The sequence below is a fragment of the Suillus plorans genome, assembly GCF_016647745.1.
Source record: "Suillus plorans strain S12 chromosome Unknown HD556scaffold_23, whole genome shotgun sequence".
Lineage (NCBI taxonomy): Eukaryota > Fungi > Basidiomycota > Agaricomycetes > Boletales > Suillaceae > Suillus > Suillus plorans.
Window position 1 is genome coordinate 497,759 of NW_024537407.1, and position 15,596 is coordinate 513,354.

At 49.1% G+C, this 15,596-nt stretch overlaps 3 protein-coding genes across 3 annotated transcripts; 2 read left to right on the forward strand and 1 right to left on the reverse strand.

Annotated features, from left to right (window-relative positions):
* Positions 1–4,305: 4,305 nt before the first annotated feature.
* HD556DRAFT_397356 (kinase-like domain-containing protein) lies at positions 4,306–6,094 on the forward strand. The gene is made up of 5 exons (XM_041310490.1): positions 4,306–4,898; positions 4,946–5,109; positions 5,162–5,408; positions 5,457–5,957; positions 6,013–6,094. The coding sequence occupies exons 1-5, from the start codon at positions 4,544–4,546 to the stop codon at positions 6,048–6,050; spliced, it is 1,305 nt and encodes a 434-aa protein (XP_041161128.1). The 5' UTR covers positions 4,306–4,543; the 3' UTR covers positions 6,051–6,094.
* Positions 6,095–8,377: 2,283 nt separating this feature from the next.
* HD556DRAFT_1366609 (uncharacterized protein) lies at positions 8,378–9,837 on the forward strand. Its single transcript, XM_041302820.1, has 9 exons — positions 8,378–8,580; positions 8,632–8,668; positions 8,716–8,790; positions 8,853–8,946; positions 8,999–9,063; positions 9,119–9,147; positions 9,200–9,292; positions 9,341–9,474; positions 9,526–9,837. The coding sequence occupies exons 1-9, from the start codon at positions 8,418–8,420 to the stop codon at positions 9,568–9,570; spliced, it is 735 nt and encodes a 244-aa protein (XP_041161129.1). The 5' UTR covers positions 8,378–8,417; the 3' UTR covers positions 9,571–9,837.
* A 48-nt stretch (positions 9,838–9,885) lies between these two features.
* Positions 9,886–11,447, reverse strand: HD556DRAFT_1442512 (glycoside hydrolase family 18 protein; the record flags this gene model as incomplete). Its single annotated transcript, XM_041306463.1, has 12 exons — positions 9,886–9,945; positions 10,001–10,023; positions 10,076–10,288; positions 10,339–10,348; positions 10,416–10,421; positions 10,474–10,543; positions 10,600–10,612; positions 10,670–10,693; positions 10,749–10,836; positions 10,891–11,134; positions 11,190–11,203; positions 11,265–11,447. 12 exons carry the CDS (start codon positions 11,445–11,447, stop codon positions 9,886–9,888), a joined length of 948 nt encoding a protein of 315 aa, XP_041161130.1.
* Between the last annotated feature and the right edge of the window lie 4,149 nt (positions 11,448–15,596).

Here is a 15,596-nt window from a genome sequence, read left to right on the forward strand (position 1 = left end):
TGATTTCATTTTACGACTACTTATCATTAAGAACGTTCCTATTCCCGGACTGCTGCTTCTCCCGCCGGAGATCTCGATCGATCTATTACTAGCAACAGGTCTCTCGGGAGGAATATCTTTGTTCTTTCGAATCTACTACCATACTTTACTCCATCCTTTTCAGTCGCCGCCTTTTTCGTCTGGACCATCAGGGTGACAAGCCATCCGTGCAAGTAATGTACTTGCTATGCTCAGGCCACGTTAAACTGACAGAATTTGCAGTGTCTACTGTCATTGGTGGGTTCGCCATCAACTTGTTCGTGGCTCCTTGCCGCTTTGTGAAGTATGTGAATTCATACTTTCGTAACAAGTGTCCGCACCGCTCATGACAAGTACTGACTTTGGAATTGCAGGGTCACTTACCTACTACTACTAGTAATACTAGTACTATCGTGCAGCGTTAGTCAGACAGTTTCCTCGAGATCTCGGCATTACATGAGGCTTACACATGGCAGCAATCGCCCTCTCGAGCGATCCAAAGACACAGATACCCAGTCCCTTCCACATGATGGTCTCTCCCCAGCTTGCTAACCAGAGGTGCGACTCGCCACCGAAAGCATTGTCCCGTACTCCAGAGCCTTCCTCTTCCTCGACATATGCCTCTGCTCAAGAGATCCCTGAGACAAAGTACATGACTCTTAGGCGACTCCGATCGTCATTGGAGCAAAGTTTGAAGACCGCAACACGTTCCAGAGCAAAAGTCCTGCCACCTGTTGATGACTTCGCAGCCGTCTCCGTCAAGGGTAAAGGCAAGGAGAAAGAGCCTGAAAACCACGTTGCTGTGAAAGGGCAGGAGAAGGATAAGATCCTGTCCGGCATGCTGAGACGATTGGAATCAAGGGTCGGACTGCGTAGGACTGCACGGGTGTCGACATCGACATCGATCCCCCTTGACGCAAGTCACGTCAACGCGATTGGAGCGCCTGCTGCCAGTGGTAATAACGCGGATGTAGTCACCAAATCACGCCAGGCTGGATTCACGAGTTTTACTACCCCATCCCTGTGGCAGGCATCTGTGTCTTCACCAGTTCTCCATCTCTCATCCCAAAATTTGCCGTCGGGTCCGTCGCAACCTGCAGCAATGGCGCCATTATCAAATACAGGCCCTATCACACCTGCACGCGATCGCACGCGGCGCGCCAGCGTTCAGCCCATTAAGTTCAAGGAAATTAGCGGTCCTCAGCCATTAGCAACGCGGCATGACCATCGCAGTGGCGCTGTAATGCCTGACCGCTCTGGTGCGGCCTCCCCTCGGGCAGGTAAATCTCGTCCATCTCCAGTACTCTCTACACCCAGGGGACGTTCGTCGGTTGACGCACCTAGGCGGAGCCATGATTCATCGAGCCCGCCGGGCACCCTGTCTGGCTCCCGAGCGCGGTTTGGCGACCTGTCCAGAACGCCTGTGGCTACGAGTGCCACTCACCTGCCTCTCCACAGCAGTCCACCTTCCTGTCCCACTCCCAATCGTGCTGTGAGTCCTGCACGCGCAAGGACACCTCTTAAACAAGTCGTGGCTCCCGCATCCTATCAGGGGTTTACTTCTGCATCTACATCTACATCACATCTTCCCTTGAATTCCTCCAGTCCACCGACGGTATCAACTTCAGCCCGTATGCCTTCTGTGGATGCACCAAGGAGACCCTCAGTTGATGCGCCACGGAGAGGTTCTGTTGATACCCCACAGAGACCTTCTTTTGACACCTCCCGAAGACCATCTGCAGAAGTGCCGCGAAAAGCATCTGGCGAAACCTCTCGAAGAGGCTCCATTGACGTGCATCGCCGACCCACGGCCTCCCCTGTGCCTAGAGCATGTTCCCCTCAGTCTACCGTGCGTCCACGTGCTACATCACCTTCTCAGCGCACGCCTGCATGCACCCAGACTCGCTTTAATACCTCAAATGCTTCCCTCATCTCTCCTTCCACTCCAGAGCAGCGTGAGGTTATACGTGCTGCAACTTCGCTTCTTTGCAAAGAATTACGGAAAGCACCAGCGCATCTTGCACGTAGTGATACACAGAAGGAGTGGGCGGAAGTAGAGGTGCGCATGCAGCCCTTAATAAGGCTTGAACGCGTTTGGGGGAAGAGTGGCGGTGCCAGTACCAGTTCTAGCCAGGTTGCTGGGGGTGTTGGCTCCGTGGTGCTTAGCTCAGCTGGGGAGGAAAGAGAAAGGAAGCTCTTCTGCGAGGCCCTTCGAGATGGCGTTGTTCTCTGCCAGTAAGCCTTGACAGTCACTCCGACTGGTGTGCTGTTTAATGTTGCGTCTTTTCAGGCTGATAAACAAGCATTATTCTGGGGCCATAACTCGCATCGACCACCGTGAAGATGGTCTTAAGCAAACCAGCAACATCACCAGGTTCATTGCCGCATGCTCGCAACACGGTGTCCCTTCCGACGACATTTTCTATCGTGACGACCTTATCCAGGCGACCCCAGAAACCCTTTGCCGTGTCGCATGTACCATCATTTCGTTGATTAAGCTTTTTGAAGACCCTGGAGTCGGTCGTGCCAAGGTCATCACGGGCCAAGGCAGGAAAGGCGCCATCGTAGCTTCAAGCAACGACCCCTACTCCTCGGCGATTTCTTGCGCCGCTTCTTCCACACCGAATCTGCTGCCACGACCAACCTCTCCAGTTCGCAGAATGCAGAGTCCACATGAACGATCGCTCCTCCCAGTGCGACCTGATAGTCCGCAATCGGGAACATCTGCTGGCACAGCTAAGAGAGTCCCCATCATTGATAGAAGCACGACACCAGCCAGTAACAGCGATCATGAAATTCACCAGGTTCCCCCTCTTACAAGTCCATGTCCAACCCCTATACCTCCCCTTCGTGCGCACTCTCGAACTGGACTTCCAAATGACAGTGGCGTTAGCCCTCTCTCCAGTCTTCAGCCACTCGACATTCCCTTCCCTCAATCACCGACTTCGCAGGTGTCCAATCTGTCGACAGCGGGCTGTGACGCCGACTATCCCCCACGACAGTCAAGAACCTCCAGCAATCTCACTGATAACACTGCCCTCTCCAGCATCTTTGACATCAGACGGGTGAGCAGCAGCAACCAAAACAAGTTTGGAACTATCAGGACTTTCACAACTGAAGCGACCTCTTGCTCTGAGGCGCCTTCGTTCACCCGAACGGAGGCTAGCTCGGTGGCAGCACTCATGGCAGAAGAGATGAGTAGGAGACGGGGTAGTGGAGAGCCTGCACCTCGGTCGAGAGAGCGACGCCCGAGCGAGCCAGGTGTACTTGATCTAGTTAGCCTCGCAGAGGAAGAGGAGAACAGTGCCTGTGGGTCGAGCTCTAACCACCATCAGAAGGAGAGTTTACAGCCTAAAGAACCCTCGCGGGTGCGGGAAACGGACGCGCAGAATCGTGTGCGACTCGGTAAAGGCAAATGGCCCGACGACTTTCTGGACGCTTTCAAGGCACAAGCTCCAAGTCCGTCTCAAACAATTCCAATTACAACATCATCGAACAGTGTAGATCCGCCCCCTAGTTCCAGTCCTCTATCTGTATCCCCGACCAGAAAGCCTTCCATTGTTGGGTCATCACGTCACAACGACAGCCCAGAGTCCCGAGTCCGAAGGCCATCTCATCGGTCAACACATAGCGCGGATGTCCTGATGCCGAGGAATTCAGTGCTTCGTTTGGATGCCAGTTCAGAGAATTCACCAGGCTCCAAAGTCATTCTGCGTCGTCAGAGTACACGTAATGGCGTTCGCAGAAATGGGGTCTACTATCCTCGTAATAGCGCCGACGACCCTGGGACTCCAAAGGATGACGATCCTCGCATTGTCCCCTTCCCGCGTGCCGTGTCAGGGGAACATGCTGCTCGTGCCACACCATCTCCCGATTCTACTGCCAAGGGCGATGTCACGAATAACCAGGATGCTCCCCGTGTGCGTGGTCGCTTCCAAAGTGATGTTGAAGATAATCGAGCTCGAAGATGCAGTCGTCCGACTTCGCTTGATGAGTTGGGTAGAGCGCGGAGGTCTCGATATGAAAGCATGGTCAATCTAGGGGTGGCCTCTACGAATGCAAGTGCGAGCGACTTGCTATCAAGGGACTCCGGCGACGGAAGCGCCGTACGACAGACCGTAATAATCAAGGAAGAAGGGAAACCCGCGACTCATTTCGTGAGTTCTCCTATTTATGCAAGGCAGCGCCCAGGTTTTTGACTTTACCTTTATAAGCAACTCGGAAATTGCATCGGCCGCGGGCAGTTCGGCACAGTGTATCGGGCTCTGAATCTGACAACCGGACAAATGGTGGCAGTTAAACGAATCCGATTAGAAGGTCTGAAAGAGGACGAAGTTGCCCAGCTCATGAGGGAGGTGGACTTGATGAAAAGATTATCACATCCAAGTATTGTGAAGTATGAAGGGATGGCTCGAGATGAACAATACCTCAACATCGTTCTTGAGTGAGTACAGTCCATTATCTTGTCGGATGTTTCTTGTGATGAGTTCAATATAGATATGCTGAAAGCGGCTCATTGGGCCAGATGCTCAAAGCTTTCGGCAAGTTGAATGAGCATCTTGTGGCGGGCTACGTTGTCAAGATTCTCGAGGGCTTGCATTACTTGCATCGTTGCGATGTTGTCCACTGCGATTTGAAAGCCGCCAACATTCTCACTACAAAGACGGGGAATATCAAGCTCTCGGATTTCGGCGTTTCCCTGAACCTGAAGGCTATAGAACGAGAGAAGGACGTTGCTGGTACTCCGAACTGGATGGCCCCCGAGGTCATCGAGCTCAAAGGGGCTTCAACGAAGGCTGACATTTGGTCGTTGGGATGCACAGTCGTCGAACTTCTTACTGGACGTCCGCCATTTGGGGATATCACCAACGCAATGACAGGTATGATCATAGTAATTGTTTCAGATGCATGACTGATGTAAATGCAGTCATGTTCCGCATTGTCGAGGACGAGATGCCCATCCCTGAAGAATGCTCCGAGCCGTTGAAAGACTTCCTTCAGCAATGCTTCCAGAAGGAACCCTCGATGCGACCTGATGCTGAGTTATTGTGCGAGCACCCCTGGTTGAAGAAGAATTGGGATGCCCTCAAGGTTCGTGGGTTTCTGGATAGTATGTAAGATGTTACCAAACGATTCCATTTAGGAGCTTCGTCTTCAGGATAGCATACCCTTTCTCCGGCGTGTTAGTACTGATCTACAAAAGACTGACATTACGCACCTTGCATCTATGGATATCAACAGAATCGAATCACCTTCTTCGGTTCAAGAGGAGCCATCAAAGTCCCCAAGGCGCAGATTATCCAGTGGACCGTCTTCGCCAATTTCGCTTTCGGAGAATACCTCATTCACCCCCATGGATCATTCCTTTATCAAGACCACCTTTGGGAAACGTGAGCCCGAAATTTGCAGCCGGTTAGTCTCGCTGATCGTATTTGTAGCCATGGTCTGCAGAGTGTGTATGGGAAGTATCAAAAGAAGCGCCGTCATTTGCGACAAGTGTAATCTCATCACTCACTCAAAATGTGCTCCTGAAGCTCCTCCCACATGCGACCTTCGCTCTCAACTGTTGCTTTACGCACAGTACGCCGAACAAGGAAGCCCCTCTGGTATCCCACTCGATGGATTAAATGGGTTGCATCCTCCTCGTCCATCGACGATTATTCCTTCTGAAGTCTCCTTCGCTACACCTTCTCCTCGACCAAGCACGGACGTCACGCCGTCATCGCCATCACCATCACCCGCTCCTCCCAATGTCTACAAGCTTATAAATCCCTTCAAACGTTCTCGTTCTTCCCTAGCAGCAGATAATAGGTCTTCCCCTTTGGCATCGCCGTCATCGATGCCTCAGCCTCTGTCTCACGATGATGTCACTCCCAAGCGAAAACCCTCTAAGCTCTCACCGAATATGATCTCGAAAGAACGACCTCATTCATTGTCAAGTAATAGTACTGCACCCAATGCCGGTAGCATGAAGAAGGCTGACAGCCAGTCCAGCCGTCAAGAACCAGGCCGTAAATCCTTCTTTTCGATAGTTGAGCCTGATACAGATACAATTCCACAACTTGGTCCGCCAGTTCCCGACAAGAAACCATTTTATGCCCATGGTATGACCGCCACTCTCAATGATCGTATGGACAGTTCATCACGCCACATCCCGGGCACAGTGCCCAACGAACCTGACCGTCACAAAAAACGGGCAGCAGAGAAACCATCAGGCTGCACTGTTCAGTGACTCTTCTCTCACATCTACTGTCATCCTCGCCTGCACCGATCATCCGAACATAGCATGATTCAGATACCGTCATGGACACTGTACCACTAAAGTCCTTAGTGCTTTTACCCATTTATTACTGATCACTACCATACTGTTCATTAAGACGTATCTTAATATATATTCTATTTTAGCACTTATAGCCTGGTGCAGTATCTAATCAGCAACCACGTCAAGTTCAGTGTCCTGTGAGCAAAAATAATGCGCCCCCTTACCTAGCCCGTAAACTGATTCGACCTTCTTAGGATATATCCGCTGACATAATCTCACCGTGCGGCGCCGGTATCTGCCCAGGTTCGGGTCGCTCCGTCGTCCAGCGCCGTTCAATGGATACCAACTTCAAGGCAACACTAACCTTGTACCACCTTGTTTGGATGGCAACGATGTCAGGGCTCTTTGCATTGCAATATATTAGCATGAAAGTCCAGAACGACGATGGTCGACGGACTCCTGGCATATAAAGGGACACTTTCGGAGATTACTGAAGGTGGGCATTCCTCGATTTTGGTCCTCTCTGTAATACACTTCATTGAAATTCTTTTACTATTGAATTGCACTATTACAGCGCTGGCAATACAAACTTCCAGACCGAACTGGATCAGTCTGGATGTGACAACCACACCCCGGGGTTACATGTCCATTGCCGTTTCGCGGCCTGATCCATTTATGTCACTCACTCTGAGGGCCAATGAAACTCGCCCTCAAGGTCATTAGGTATGTTCCACTTATCTAGCCATATATTGACTGAACGTGCAAAGCCCTCAACAACCCAGCTGAATTCCCTACTCAGCGTCAGCGCTACCCTTCACCTTCCCCTGTCACAAGTAGTTCACAACTCACTCGGCGTGAATTCGACCAAAATGCCATACCATTGCCAGTCCCGTCCTCCGTCCGCTTTCCGACGGTGCTGATCCAGACTAACTGTTGTCGGGATGAGCGCCAAAATATGTTGCAGACTAATTTGATGTATTGTAGAATTTCGCGAAGCCGGACGTGAGCATGAATGTGAATGTTTCCACGTCAAAGCCCATGGTCTTAATGATGACTCAATCGTTTTTGGTTTACAGATAGTACCACGGGGTACTCATCCGTGGATTTGGAAGGAGCTGAGTCGTTGTGGTTGACGTCTATGGATATATTCTTTTCGAGTCTCACCACAATGAGTGTAGATTCTTCTTCGTCGATTATCTCTATCAGCGTTTGAGACTGATATATGATATCATCCATCATATGCATGACCAATGACTTACGTATGGTTTGGTTTTCGTGTAGGATGTAATTTGGAAATTGTTTTTCAAAGTCCGGCATATAACAATCCGACGGGTTTACTCTCAGTCCTGAGCTCGGCGGTACATTTAGCATGGAATGTAGTGTGTGTCACTTTGATTTAACTTTGCATGCTCATCATTTTATCTGGCTTAGGTACCTAAGTACTTCAAGGACCAATCAAAAACTATGACAGCAGCCACATCATGATAATATGCCGAGAAGCGAGCCGCAGTGCTGGCACAACTTCTATATCTTCGAACCATTAGAGAGAATGGCTATCACCCTCCCAAAGGTCTGGTCAGGTGAGAATAGTTTTGAACCGGCCTAACCCGGACATTCCTGTTGGTAGGTTCGATTTGCGAGAAACGGAAATTGGTTGGAGAGTAGAGACAACAACATGAAAATTCACAGAATCACTCCTGCCAGCACTCATCAAATATAATTTCAACACTTAATAGCGTCATCGTGTATCAATCATGAGTCATGAGTCATGACCCGCATTCCCGAACGTGATTTGCACTTGGCATAGTACCAACTTCAAGCTTTGGGTGCCACTGCGACTGATCCGGTCTACTTGGAGCTGAAGCACCTGCAGACATGCCCAGTTCCGAGTTGCGATGAGGCCACCTCGAACACAGCCGCTCGTCGGTCCGGTCTTACCGTGTATCAATGGTCTGGCAGTTGAAACATAGAGAAGTCGACTTGTCAATCGACGGAGCAATCTCGATCAATTTGTACCTGAGGTCCTTCTGTCATTTTTTGACAAGGGGTCGTGGAAACACTGGAAGTTTAAACTCCATCATATATTAAAGGTAGGTTCAAAAAATCACAATAACTGGTATCGTCTTGACTTTCCATCATGCGGGTTTTTGTGCTAAGCTGTGTCGTTGCATTGCTTTTCTCCGTCTGTAGTTCAGCTGCAGCAATCACGAATGCACAGCGACTAGCTCGTGGTCTGCCACCTTTGCCTCCCAAGTTTGGTCGCGCTCTGCCAGGCTATGCAAGGACGCCGACAGTAGCTGGTACTTCTGAACCAATATCTCAAAACACTATAAACTAATATGTCGGTGCAGCAGAGAACTCATCCCCGTCGTCCGCTCCGCATAAGACGTGAGTCCGTTGAAAATTTCACTGGAAGTTTGTCTCAACCCTTTCAGATTTACTGGTCGGATCCTGGTTAAGGGCCACAATGGCAAACAGTTGGGACACCTATCTAACCGGGCCTCAGGAATGTAAGAACCCCCGCCGACTTGAGTGTTCCTCCTATTGAAAAATGTGCTGAGCTTGTGACTAGAAATGGCGTAAACTTTGGTGCCTCAAGCGCGGACCTGCACGTGTCGTTCACCTCTTCTCGATTTGAACATGGGCTTATCGACATACAGGCCGTCGTACGGTCCTCCTCGTTCTTTTGTTTTCTAAAATTCACGAAGCTTTTGGCAGGACGCCCATGGGCATTCCTATATCGGGACAACGAGCAACGCCGTCCTCGCCACTGGCTCTTCAACGTTGGTATTTTCACAAAAAAAACTTGAATACTAGACACTGATTTTGCTCCAACAGATTCGTCAGCTTTGGCAAAGTCATCAAAAGTGAGCCTGCACGATTGTCACGAATTGAATGTTAATAACAAATCGTTCATAGCACCCGCGCATTCCCCACCTGTCCCTGTGGGCAAGCATCATGCGGACGAGTCAGCTATTTGGACATTCGATAGCAGAAGTCATGAACTGAATGGTGGGCCATCTCTATGTCCGAGTCTACTTATCATTGACATGTCTAAAGTGCACTATGTAAATCCCAACGGTCACGGGGCAAAGACGACTATCGCTTATAACAGTCATGACAACACGATATTCTTTGTCGGCGACATCGGTGCCTATAATGCTGCCCATCCTGGTGGCCACGTTTCACCTATTGTCAGTCTGCTCAACTTTCTGCCCCGAACTCGCCGATTCACCGATTTACAGACATTTTATATTGATTTGACGGATGACAGTATAACGGATAAATGATCCAGAAATGTTTTCCCTCTTTCCTCTCTTTTGACATTCCCTTCATTTTCCATGTCGCTCTTTTGATTTCAGTTCAAATCGTGGGTTCACCAGATCTCTCGTTCGGAGTTTGAAAACTGCTGGTCTTTAGATTCCTGACACTTACATATCCCTTATTCCTAACTTGTAGTAGCTGCATATGCTCGATACATCTGGAATACATACCTAGACTGTTGTTACTTTGAGTTTATTTGCCAAAGGACTGAGTTCAAAATCAAATAAATATTTAGAGAGCAATAAATTATAATATAAAATTTAAGGAGTCTCAGGCGCTGTTTATTCTGGGAATGCGAGCGACCGCACAGCTTCAATCCAGGATGCTGCGGCATCGGGGAACTTGGTATTACACGACGGATTAGCGACATTCATCTGACAGGTTAACTGAGCTTACCTCCCACACCATAACACCAGCATCTGGAGACTTTGGTTAGCTCCTGCTGAACAGCACGTGGAACATTAAACGCACCCCATCCTTGCTCGTAGGCCATCTCCACACACTGGGCGAGTAAGGTGGTGTTCATATAGCCATTGGTCGCATCCGCAGTGGTGGCTGGCTTGCCGATCACCAACTTGTCTAAAGATACTCCTGCTGCTGCAATCTGGAACACTGAAGTGTCTGGCCACGCCGTTGACGATTCTGTAATAAGGCCAGTACACGTTGTGTACTCAGTTGTGCCCTCTAGTATTGCCAGTCAATAATTAGCAAAGAGACAGGACTGCGTGGCTTACGATTGTAGAACTGTATAAAACCGGAAAATCTGTCAGCATCATGAAATTACCCATCGTCAAAAAATGCTTGCCTGAACATTGTACTGTAAGGTTGCGAATGAGCTCACGAAAAATTACACTGGTTTTCTCACTTACCCAGTCAATTAACGACCCAACATTTGCGTTGACCGTCAAATAAGCACCACTGGTGTACGATGCGGAGAACCTATGAACAGGGAGATAAATTCGGACGGTTCGCATAAATACGATTGATTCAAATACCATGGAGCAACAGCTAGATGAAGGCCGAAACTTAGTCAGGTCCAATAACTGGATTTTAAGGCAAACTCACGTGCGTGGGTTAAAATGTATTGACCTGCGGCATGCTGTCAGTACGTCCTCGTCACCAATAATGGAACCAGTAAACATACCTTGTGGAAGCGCTGCACGAAGGACTTGGGTGAAAGTGGTCAACCAATCTTCTGCAGATCCATTCTGAGCATTCATGGCGTCGAAATCCTGTTACAAAGCCAATATTCAGTCGTGAACTAATGTACATCAAGAGAAACCCACTTCGTAGTCAATATCAACGCCGTCAAGATCATATTCCAACACGAAAGCCGCGAGATCATTGGCTATGGTTGTAGGATCATATCCGTCAGTCGTAGGCGTATCCGTGGACCCGAAAGCAGATACAATAAGAGAAATCCCGGCATCGTGGTATGTTGTCACGTAAGATGCTCGTGTGGCATTGTCAAGCTCAACCCACTCTTCAGCCTGATCAACTGGGCCGGAAGTAAGCCAGAACGAGAGGGCACTGAATAAAGTTAGACTGCGACTCTGAAATACTCATGTTTGTCACCAAGACTTACAAGACGTTGTACCCCTGAATCCCAAATAACAAAAATAATCACTACGTGATAATGAAGTCATTAACGAATACATACTGTGATTTCGCTGATAGCAGGAGGACCGGTCTCACCAGAGACCCACTCATCGCTGTAAATGACGAAGTGGGGGGCCGCAGGTGTTGCACGGGCTGAAAGTGCCGTGCTCATAAGAGGCGCAGACATCACGCCGCCGATGGCTGCGAAGACGCTGAGAAGACTCGAGAGTATGAAAGACACCATGATGAGAGTGGGGTAGAATGAGGTACCGGGTAGGCATTTATACCCTTCACCGAGACCTCATTCTAGAGGTTAGTGTAGCATGATGCGACCTTCAATGGCACATGCACCAGAGATCCCGTACTACTAATAAAAGAAGCAAGTGTCATCATCAAAACGAAAACCAGGGGGTGGCTGTATATTGCATGGAATACCGCCAGACGATTTGTCGATAAAGTGAGACCGCTTTGGCGGGAGGTGGCACATGGAAAGACTCGAAATGATTACCAGCAGCATCACCCTTTGCCCGCAAGGTTCCCAAGACAAAGGATGGGTCAGGCGCGGGATCTCCGTATTGGGAATACGGGCGGTCGATGCCAAAGGTCGCAAGAATGGTGAGCATGCGGATTCAGAAAAACATGCGAGGATATCAGGTACGTGCGAGAATTGAAAAAATGTGCCGCATGTGTTCCAGAGGTATTCGAGATTGCATATTATTGAGCAAGAGAGATAATTGCTCAGAAGCACGGATTTGGAATGTCAAAATTGAACGAGTTTGCATGTGGAAGCAATTTGTGGCGAAAGCAATTTGTGGGATAGGCTCCAGGGTAAAGGGAGGAACTGGAACCTCTTGTGGAAGGATTGTAATTGGATATTGAGCAAGAAAGCTTGAGTGTGAGCTATGGAGCTGTAGGTTAACTTGGCGTTGTGGGATGAACAAAGTGTCATAGACCCCCTCTATTGTTGGGACCTTGAATATACACCGAGTATGCGCTGAATGTTATTTTAGCGATCATTGATGCTTCAGAGTAGCACTTCCATGCTTGCATGTGCGCCTCGATAGTAGCTGTATCGGCGCCCAGTGATCACTGTGCCGCGGTAAGAACAATAGAACTTCAAACTTCTGGCTTACTGTCAACAAAAGTTTCGGAGCGCAAACAGCAGATACAGACAGGCTGTCAAAAATATTGACATCGTTCGCCGCTTTGCCGAGAGATCTCCTGCATGTATATGGCAGAATTAGCCTGAAAAGGGGGCAGCGAGACACGCGTCGAAGAATCGTCGCGTGTGACTCTGTTCTCTGAATTCTCAGCAGTTCTGCAACAAAGCCAAGTTTTAGAAATGTGGAAATGGAGAGGACTGTGAGAGAGGTTAGAGAGCATAATAAGACTTTGCACCAGATGGTACTAGCTGGCAACTTGAGCTGTATCTCGATTATGAAAAAAGGGGTATGTGACACAAGCCGACACAAGGCGAAAAGGTGTAGGTTAGGCTGCCAGCCACTCAACACAGTCCGTTCCACATGCACGTACGCTTAATTGGAACCCATGGACCGTCAGAAGTGACATGTGAAGCTTTGAAACATCAGCACCTGATAAGACAAACCAAAGGCACTTACTACAACGATCCTAACTCGTGCCCAGCTGGCCCCTTCTGGCAGTGTATGCAGTGCCTGTATGATAATCTGCACAAACTTGATAATCGGTAAGCTTGCGATCGTCGTCAAAGTCCAGCGCATATGTAAATATCTCGTCCCAGCTCCGCTTTGTCACTACTCAACTAGATGGATTTTGCTCCGCCTTCCACCGATATTTATGAACGACGTATTCCGAAAACTCCATCGGATCCACTCAAAGCTCAAAGCCGAGGCAATGTTTTAGAATGTCCGACAAGGTGACGACCCAGAAATGGGAAAGAACGGGTAAACCATGTTCATATGCCAAGCACTGGTAAAATGTATCATGAGAGTGACTGGATTCCCCTTGGATGCGAATTAAATGCATATATGCATAAGGCATGAAGCAAGTTGTGGCATCGCCGATATGTATTACTCCCACACTTCTTACCATCAACACGTTTCCACGCTCCGTGGCACCGCTGACGCGCCAGTTCCCGACCGACCCGCCGCACTACACCTACAACATTTGTCCCAGGGGCTAACCCATTGCCCAGAGATTTCCTGAAGGCCCCAAGTACTGGTACACTTCTCTATGACCGTAATACCAATTCTCCTCAAGCATGGCCCACCTTTGAACCTCCCGACATTTGTTCCTCAATGCTTGGTGTTGCAAATGATCATGGTTTGTCTCTTTTTGCACGCTGTTGTATTTTATACTGCTTACTCGTAGGCTCTCTGTTTTGTTCTTCTGTGAGCATTGGCTTATTCTTTCCCGCAGTGTGTGACCAATGCTCTGATGTGATATCTGTTATTGCATTCACTGCATGAATCGTTTGCTTGCTGGTTTCCGGCACAGCCGCTCAGCTGTTATCGCAAAATGTTTCGGTTTGACAGCCCCCCCCCCTTCTGATTCTGTGGCTCCTGGTAGCAATGTTCGTCGCACGAAATGCACTACGTTGGCGCTACCTGCAGCATTTTCTCGATATTCGTGAACGATTTGGGCTTTGGTCGATGCTGTTTGGAACAGTTGGCTGATGCTTTGTGCCTCAGATTGTGCGTGCCTGCCGAGTCTGCCCGCTCGGCCGCTCTATGTCAATCTTCCATATATGGATAGCTCTACCTTGGTCTTGATGTCTTGGTCGTCCGCCTTTCTATTGACATGTTACCTGAGGCTATCAAAATGTTTACCAGCACAAGGTCGTCCTGTTGTCTATCCTCGTTCTCATACTGGAACCGGTAATGGATTGGTGTTTTACATTCGGGAACGCCTTTGGTTTTTGCAGTCAGCCGGCTCTCAAATTGTCGGCGGTCATTTCGCAAGCGAAGACAAGATCACTGCGGAATAAAAGGGGCCTGCAATACATGGTTGTGAAACCGCATGACGGCCAGTTTCCCACGGATAGATTTGTAGAGAACAGCACGTTGGCTGCAGAACCCTCCCCCCCCCCCCCCCCACCACCCACCCCACCCACTTGTCGCGAGAGTCCTTGAAACATTGTACGCTTTTGGGAGAACCGACGGGGCGCACCGCCAACCAATATTCACGTTCCCCAGTACCGCCATCCCAAGTGGCAATTATGTAACGGCAATACTACGTGTCAGGCAGCGAGCTCGCTATCTCTCACTCATTTCTGCATTTTTTTAAAAAAAATTCCAGAAGGAAGACAGCTGCGCTGAAGCGGCCATTTGATCTGTGTTGGACTTGTCTCACGCTTACATACCTGGCTTGTACTGACTTGAACTTTGAGTTTGTATGTGTTCCACGCATCTGGAGTGAACACATAGACTATTACTTTGAGATAATTATTACACGAGGGATATTCCCTGAAAACCGAACTCAAGATCTCACTTTAATTATGACATAAATGACAGCGAGAGAGTGGGTAATTACTAATCACAGGCGCTACTTATCCTGGGAATGCGAGCGACCGCGCAGCTTGAATCCAGGATGCTGCGGCGTCGGGAAACTTATCACACGACGGATTAGCATCATTCGTCTGGCAAGTTAACTCGGCTCACCTCCCACACCACAACGCCAGCATCTGGAAGCTACCCCGGCTGAATAGCATGCGGGATATTGTGCGCACCCCATCCTCGCTGATAGGCAATGTACACACACTGCGCGAGTAGGGTGGTGTTCATATAGCCACCTCACTGGTGGCTGGCTTTCCGATCACCAACTCGTCTTCCACCACGTCGAAGACGTTTCTTGAGGGTTCTCAAGACTAAAGATGGGTCAGACGCAGGATCTCCGTCTTGGGAACTTCCGATTAATTGATATCGAAAGTCGTCAGAGTAGTGAGCAAGATGGGGTGGCAGTTTCAGAAATAAATCCAAGGTGTTAGGTACATGCATACCAGAATTACAAAATTCCCTGCACGCTGTTAGGCATCCGAGGTTATAATTAAGCAAGAGAGATGATGCTGACGAAGATTTTCGCTCGGAAGGACGTATTTGGAATGCCAAAATTGAATGAGTGTGCATACGGAAGCAATTCGTGACGAATGTAGAGGTCGGAGTGGACGACGGGATTTCCTGGGACTCTTGAAGGGGATTTGTAACAGAGGAGCCTTGCGCGGAAAATGTCACCGTTGACCGCAAGATATCAAGTTATGTGATAGCGTTATGGGATGTCAGAAGCGACATCCTAGGTCGCCTCTAGTTTTGACTCGGAGACCTTGACATACACCGGGTTTGCCCTGAATTTTATGTTAGCGGATCGTGCATGTTTCAGAATAGCACTTCCGTACTCCACGTGTGGACGTTGGTAGTGA

Coding starts and splice junctions, on each gene's coding strand:
- HD556DRAFT_1366609 (XM_041302820.1), top strand. CDS start 8,418: ATGCGGGTTTTTGTGCTAAGCTGTGTCGTTGCATTGCTTTTCTCCGTC. Junction 9,148..9,199: donor CTTTGGCAAAGTCATCAAAA/GTGAGCCTGCAC, acceptor AATCGTTCATAG/CACCCGCGCATTCCCCACCT. Junction 9,293..9,340: donor CAGAAGTCATGAACTGAATG/GTGGGCCATCTC, acceptor ACATGTCTAAAG/TGCACTATGTAAATCCCAAC.
- HD556DRAFT_397356 (XM_041310490.1), top strand. CDS start 4,544: ATGCTCAAAGCTTTCGGCAAGTTGAATGAGCATCTTGTGGCGGGCTAC. Junction 4,899..4,945: donor TATCACCAACGCAATGACAG/GTATGATCATAG, acceptor ATGTAAATGCAG/TCATGTTCCGCATTGTCGAG. Junction 5,409..5,456: donor CAAGACCACCTTTGGGAAAC/GTGAGCCCGAAA, acceptor TCGTATTTGTAG/CCATGGTCTGCAGAGTGTGT.